Source organism: Populus nigra, chromosome 2, assembly GCF_951802175.1.
Source record: "Populus nigra chromosome 2, ddPopNigr1.1, whole genome shotgun sequence".
In the NCBI taxonomy this organism is placed as follows: Eukaryota; Viridiplantae; Streptophyta; class Magnoliopsida; order Malpighiales; family Salicaceae; genus Populus; species Populus nigra.
Window position 1 is genome coordinate 40800080 of NC_084853.1, and position 7061 is coordinate 40807140.

General features: G+C 36.4%; 1 protein-coding gene and 1 long non-coding RNA gene across 2 annotated transcripts; one reads left to right on the plus strand and one right to left on the minus strand.

Annotated features, from left to right (window-relative positions):
- Positions 1-2082: 2082 nt before the first annotated feature.
- On the minus strand, positions 2083-4822 carry LOC133682979 (pentatricopeptide repeat-containing protein At3g62470, mitochondrial-like). The gene is made up of 3 exons (XM_062106505.1): positions 4811-4822; positions 4169-4653; positions 2083-3619 (listed from the first exon to the last, which is right to left on the minus strand). The coding sequence occupies exons 1-3, from the start codon at positions 4820-4822 to the stop codon at positions 2377-2379; spliced, it is 1740 nt and encodes a 579-aa protein (XP_061962489.1). The 3' UTR covers positions 2083-2376.
- Positions 4823-5125: 303 nt separating this feature from the next.
- LOC133682217 (uncharacterized) lies at positions 5126-6792 on the plus strand. The gene is made up of 2 exons (XR_009836635.1): positions 5126-5574; positions 6526-6792. It is a non-coding gene; the product is annotated as an uncharacterized LOC133682217 (long non-coding RNA).
- The last annotated feature ends 269 nt before the right edge of the window (positions 6793-7061 follow it).

Here is a 7061-nt window from a genome sequence, read left to right on the forward strand (position 1 = left end):
ATGAAGTCAATTCATGTAAACTCTTTCGGTGAACGTGAATTACATCCAGATGAACGAATTTTATACAGCGTAGCGAAGCACGCTGAATGTGGCTTTTTTCCTCCCATACCTGAATGTGTCTTGCAAAGAGCAACTCCATTAATGTATACTCTGAAATCTCAATGAAAACACAGTCTCGAACTTTATTGCGTCAAATAAATTGCGTCATCTTTGAAATCTCATATTTTAGTAATGGTTTTTGGAATCTCAAACCTACAAGGAAAAGGTAGATCAAAATAACGGCAGTACACAGGACTCAGACAGAACAACAGCAGAAACTAATGGGTGTACAAAGAGCTCAGGCAGACCAACCAGTCATCGAACAACAGTAGAAACTTGAAAAAAGTGATGTTAATGGAAAACGTCCATAACAGGAATCACAAAGGTAGCGAAAGACCACCAGCAACGAAAATAAAAACGACGTCGAAAACAAAATCCCTCTTCAAACATCCGCATTCGACCACTGGAATCATACTTGCATCTGTGGTGCTTACATTCTGAGAAACTCACCATACCTGGTACGCGTGACTTTCATCAAATGATTCATATGGGGCTTCTCTCGTGGAAATGTTAGAAGAAGCTTTCAGAGAAAGGCAGACACTTTTTTTTATATATATATAATTTCCTAAAGGAAAGTTCCTTTCCTCTGGGCAAATCAGAGTCAATATTGTTAAGAGAAATCCGAGAAGTCTTGAGTGATGATAAGGGCGGGCAATGAGAATAACACCATTAGCTTAGTAACTCAACAATGAAGAGTCAAAATAACTACACTAGAATTATAACTCCAAATCAAAGCATGGAGGCAAGGCTGGTGGAGGCTTGCAATAAAATCGTCAAAACACTGGCATCTGATCACACCAGACATTAGAGTCAACAATCTCAGACGAAAGCACTCAATCAAACAAAGCATTGGCCCTCAATCATACCAGAAAGCAGTGCGGATCAAGTGAAATGTTTGCAAGCCCATAACAAAACAGAGTAGACCAACTGATGATCTCCGAGTTTAGCATCATGAAGCACCTCCGGAGGAACAACAACTAAATATGTCGCAAGTAAATATATCAAACTCATCACTGAATATCTCAATGCTGCATAAAAGACTCAATCCAAAATATCTCATCCAGGCAAGCCATTGAGTATACTTTGCAGAAGTAACCAAGCATAGTTCAGAAAATGAGGTCCTCTGTTTAACAGTAAAACTGATAATAATTAGACCACACAAAACCAATAACCAGAAGTTGCTACATGAGCATACTAGTCCAAATTTACCCCGCTGATTCCTTTGTAAGAACCACAGCAACAATTTATCAGATCCAATACTTGATCGTTATCAAGCAAACCAAGTAACGTCACAAATCAATCCTAGAGATCAATCGAAATTAATATCAAAACAAGAGGGTAACGGAATTTGCATTCAACACCAAAAACCCAACTCGAATTTCGAGGCATTTCTGGACCAAATTAGAACTGCTTAAAAAAAACAAGTTTTGTGGAAAAGTAATAGCCCCGGCCTGTCGGTATATGTCTTTGTTACGCTGTTCAGCCTGAAATTAAATTCCACAAAGTTTTCAGATCAACAAACTAATCGCAGCTAAAAGGTTAGACAAAAAAAATAGCAGCTGGGGGTAAATTTTACCTCTGGTGAATCAAATCTCATAACGAGTGTGATAGAACCTTGGACTCCAATACTAGCTGGTCGGCCCTAAAAAATTGTACTTTAAGCTGTAACATCATAGCAGTATGACCTTCCACAACCAGTCATCTGAAACAATTCAATTAATTGCCCCAGAAATTTTAGATTATATGATTTATTAGTGATTATAGCTGTGGCCTCAATCTTGAAAACTAACTTCTGCAGCAAAAATGGTACATGGTTCAGATGTTCAGGAGGATTTCACTAAACATTCACCCATACCCACGTCAGCCATGAATTCAGCCCATGCAGCCTCCACTTTCTTTCAAAAGTGACCCAGGAAATTCACTTAAATGATTTGTTTTACCTTTAATTAAATCAATGCAAACCTCAGCAACAACGCTAGAAAATGGCAGAGAAACACAATAGTTTTATTCGCTACATGAAAGAAGAGATCCAATGCTTAATAGAAGAAAAATCATAGAGAAGGAAAGTAGAGTACCAATAAAAACTGGCCCAATTTATATTGCATTAAAGACAAGTCACATATCTCTTGAAAATAACTAAAATAAGAATTAAAACAAGAAATGTGGGACGTAATGAATACAAAAATATACAACACAAACCAGCACCATTGGTAATGGGCAATCGTTAAAAAAAATACTCATCAGTAAAGAACAGGAAGAAATGATTTTCGCCAACCATCATCCATCTGCCATCTCATAAAGAGAGTACCGTTGGCCTTGGGAAAGTTGAGTACACTTTCTATCACCAGGTTCTCTTCTCTTAACTCTCTTCTTCATCATCTCAGCCCACCTGGCAAACACATTAGAGACTTCGAACTTGCCAGAGAACTTCATTTTTTGAGCTAACTCCTCGAGTATATCAGGCTTCCCAGCTCGGGAGAAATCTGCCGCAAATTTGTTGTAGTCTAGTTGAGGAGCTTTCATTCCCTTTTCTATCATCTCCTCCAAATATTTGCATGCCTCATCAGATCTACCCTGACTTATAAGCCCTCCAATGAAAACAGTATAGGAGTTATCATCAGGGCAAAAGCCTTTCTTATTCATTTCATCCCAAACGGCATGACCCATTTCATAGTTTCTTATTTGAAAGTAAGATTTCATTATCATATTGTAAGAGTGGATTGAAGGTTCAATTCCATTTTGAATCATCTTCTTGTATATCCTCACTGCATCATCTGGCATTCTCTGGCTGGTCATCAACTTGATAAGCGCATTATAAGTTTTCCCATCAGGTGGACAGCCCTTTTCTTTCATCTCCTTCAACAATTCATCAACCATGTCCATCCTCTCATGATTCCCATACCCTGTCATCAAACATGTGTAAACTGCAGTATCAGGATGACAACCGGAATCAACCATCTCATAAAAATATCCAACTGCCTCTTTCATCTTAGTTTGTTTGCATAGATCCCGGATCAAAATTGTATAGCTCCGAACATCAAGTGTTGGGCCCTTGGCTTTCGTGACCTCAAAGAACTTGATTGCATCAGACCTCTTTTTACTCCTTAACAACCCTTCAAGCATAATATTATAGGTGACAATATCAGGCTTAAAACCCTCATCAAGCATCTCGTTCCAAATCCTCCCTGCCTCCATTAAATTCCTCACCCTGCACCATCCATTAAGCAATACAGTATATGTCCTCAAATTTGGCGTAAACCTACCTTCCAACTTCCCAAATAGTGCCTGAGCTTCTTTCCCAAGCTTAGCCCTCCCAGGACTATCAAGCAGAGCATTAATGGTCTCGACACCCACTCTATATTTGTGATTCTTCATTAACTCAAAAATACCAATAGCCTTTTTCCTCTCCTTTGCAGCGGCAAAATCTGTCATTGCAATGGAAAATGTGTCCAACGTCAAAAGCCTTTTTTCACCCATCTCTTCAAGCATTGACGTCATAGTCTCAAACTGTCTAGCCACTCTATATTTGTGGAAATATTATTGATTTGATTCTCTATGGTTTTCATGGATGCATAGAGTTCATTTTGGCCTTGTTTGATTACATCTACAAAATCCAATGAAGCTCAGCTCATTGATAGCATCAAGGCCTGTTCTCATCTTCATCATTCTGGTACTACACTCGTTTATTTTAATAAAACTACATATTTGCACGCAAAATTCTCTTATTACTTGTTTGATTTTCAACATAGCTTATTACTGCATGCCTGAAATATACTGATGAAAATATTTAATTTCTTCGATGTTAATCACCTATTCTAAAGTGGGTTTTTATCTAATATTTCTTTAATAATTATAATGTTCCTTTTCTTTTATTCCACTGCAAATGGAATTGCACTCAAGGTTTGAACAAACTTAAATGCAGGCAACTGAAGTTGTGCTACTCCCTTGTGTAGTGGTACCATGGTGGTATAATATGATCAAACAGATGAAGAAGCACATGGATTTCAACGCCCATGTTGTTCAATCTAGATTGTTGTCTGAAATTGACAACATATCTAAATTATTGCACCTCATAAATTCATCTACAATAAATTTAGCAAAAGCTATGAGTTCCTCCATCAATGGAAGCATACTGTCATCATATATTGAAACCCTGACTCCTCCCGTACTCGCATCCCCACCACTCTTTCCCTTCTTTCCCAAATCCAACTTTCCACCTTCTCCACTCGCTTTCCTTTTCCTCGAATCCTTCCCACCTCTCTTTCCTTTCTTGCCATCATCCGCTTCATCCTCATCCATCAAATCAACGTCCTCCTCCTCGCTAACATCCTTCTCCGCATTCTTTCCCCAATCTTCATCACTCGAGTCGTCACCACCACCAGCACCGCCATTATCGCCCTCGACATTCTCCATCTCATCATCTTCAAGCACAATCTTCCTAAAACCCAAAGAACCCTGCGCAACCTTCTTAACACATGGCTCTCCCCACTCAATCTTCTCATTGCTCAAATCCAACAATTCCTCTTCAGAATCATCATATTGTATCAAATTCTTCTTCGATTCATCATCGACAAAAGCAGGTTAAAGTTTATGAATATTTTTTTCTAAGGGAAAAAATAATTAGTTTGATTTTTAAGATTTTTACTGCATAATTTTACTTGCAGAAACTTTATGACATATTTTCTCAATTAAATTTTTTTATTTAAAGGACACATGGCGGCATACGGTTAATTTGACATGAACCTAACACCATTTGTAATAGTTTTAGATTCATTTGTTTATGTTTTTTTAAAATATTTTTTTAAGATTAAAAATAACTTTTTAAAAATAAAAATAAAAAATATTTTAATATATTTTTAAATAAAAAAATATTTTAAAAAATCAAAATTCAACCCTTCGGAGCATCCTTTTTAATAAATGATTGACATCAAGAGTAAAGATATCAAATTAAACTTTATAACGACTTGCCAAAATTTTTAATTGTTTTACGTTTTTTTATTGTTATGTTGTACTAATATATAAAATAATTTTTAATAAAAAAACAATTTTAAAAAATAAATTCTGAAAAAGAAAAGTATCTTTCTTGCAAGGCAGTTTTACAAAATGGGTCTTCTTAACAGCCTGACATGGCCTGGCCTATACAAAGCAAAGTTGCTAGTTGATCAGGCCCGGAGAAAGGGTCCATCCTTTCGCTAGACAGACAAACCTACAGCCTTGCCGTGAATTGCTATTTCTTTACTCAAAAGACAACCACCAGTCTAGCTACCTGCCACCACCATCACACTCCTACTGTCTTCGTCAGCTAAATTTAGATCTCATTTTGTTAGTCACCGCTTGAATACAATCAGATCACACCCATTTTCAATGGGCAAGTCTAATGGTAGTGGTGCTTTGCCACGGAGTTACTCGCAGTGGATCAAAGACAGGGAAGATGAGGAGAAAGTGGGAAACGAGGGCGGGGAGAGCAAGTGTGTGGTAGCTCTCTGCCCATGTCTCGTATGCTTTATTCTTCTTCTGATTGTAGTCTCGGTTATTCTCATAGTAAAGTTCCATTTCTTATGCCACACTCCTCTCCACTCTATTATCTTCACAAAAAAATGTCACTGAATGTTCTAACTCAGCTCTCCCTGTAGCTGCTGACTGGTGAATATTTGTTAATTGTTACTATTATATTGCAATTCATCTGTATCCTCGAGGACCTTGACAGTGTATTAGCTCGTTTATGCTGTATATTTTTTTTCTGTTATTTGTTCTTGAGATTTATCGTTCATGTATCGTGAACTACTAGTGTATAATATATAAATTAGCCCCGTTTTTCTTTGTAGCTGGTTTTTGTTTGATTTCCATATTGATGCAGCATAAGAACAATGTAGTTTAGTTATTTGTTTGTGATCTATTATGCATAGAATTTTGTTACTATTTAGATAGATTTTTAGGATTTTGTTGATTTATTATTAAAACTAATATTTATTATGATTCTTATTATTAGTTTAGGACATTAAGGTTTCTTGGTGTCTATATAAACACCATATCCTTTGTAAAATGCAGAAAACATTTATTATGAATTAAAATTTCAGAAGTGATTATGTTTCTTCTGTGTATTTGAACCCTATCCTATAGGGTTTTCTTCTAACTCCTTCGCCCTCTTCTACATGGATTTACCCTCTTCTACAGGGTTTCTTTACTCTTTCTCTAATTTTCTGGGAATTCTAATTTTTTGTACCTTTGACTACCCTGTCCTATATCACATATGCTATGCTTTATTCTAACTTTTTTTTTCCTCTGTTTTTGGGAGTTATGGGAGGTGTTTTAACTTAAATTCGTGGTCGACATTGGTGTGTATGGATGTTTAGCGTAATCCCATCATTAACTGAACCATATGGTGTTTTAGTAGACATTTATTTGCGGGCAGTTAATTGTTTGCAGATGACTGATTGTTGAAGCTATCAGCATTTCTTTCCAGAACTTCCTTGCTGAAATTTTGACAATCGTTCTTCATTCTTCTTCTTCGGGATAAAAACGGCAATCTGTTTTCCTTCTGGAATGCTATTGTTCCTGTTGTTTTCTGTTTAATTGTCATTTGTTTCTACTGTTGGTAGCTATGGGGTAACATGTGAAATTTCTGAATTTGACCTTATTTTATGGTAATAGTAAATCACAGAACTAGATGAATCTGCGAAGTTGTTTCCTGAATGGTGGATATAACTTGAAGTTTGAACCTTGTTATGGATGTTAGCACTGGTGCAACAGTTTGGGAGAATCAACTCATTACATATGACATAACCCATCTGTGTGGTGTTGTTTCGATTTGGATTTCTACAAGTTTTGCAACAAGTATAAGGTTGGCACCTTCCATCTTGTTTAACTTCCATGTTCCAAGTGTATTGTTTTGAGTTCCTTAATCTATTTATTATTATTCGAGATAATTTATAAAATTAAATTTTTTTAATTTTATTTTTATT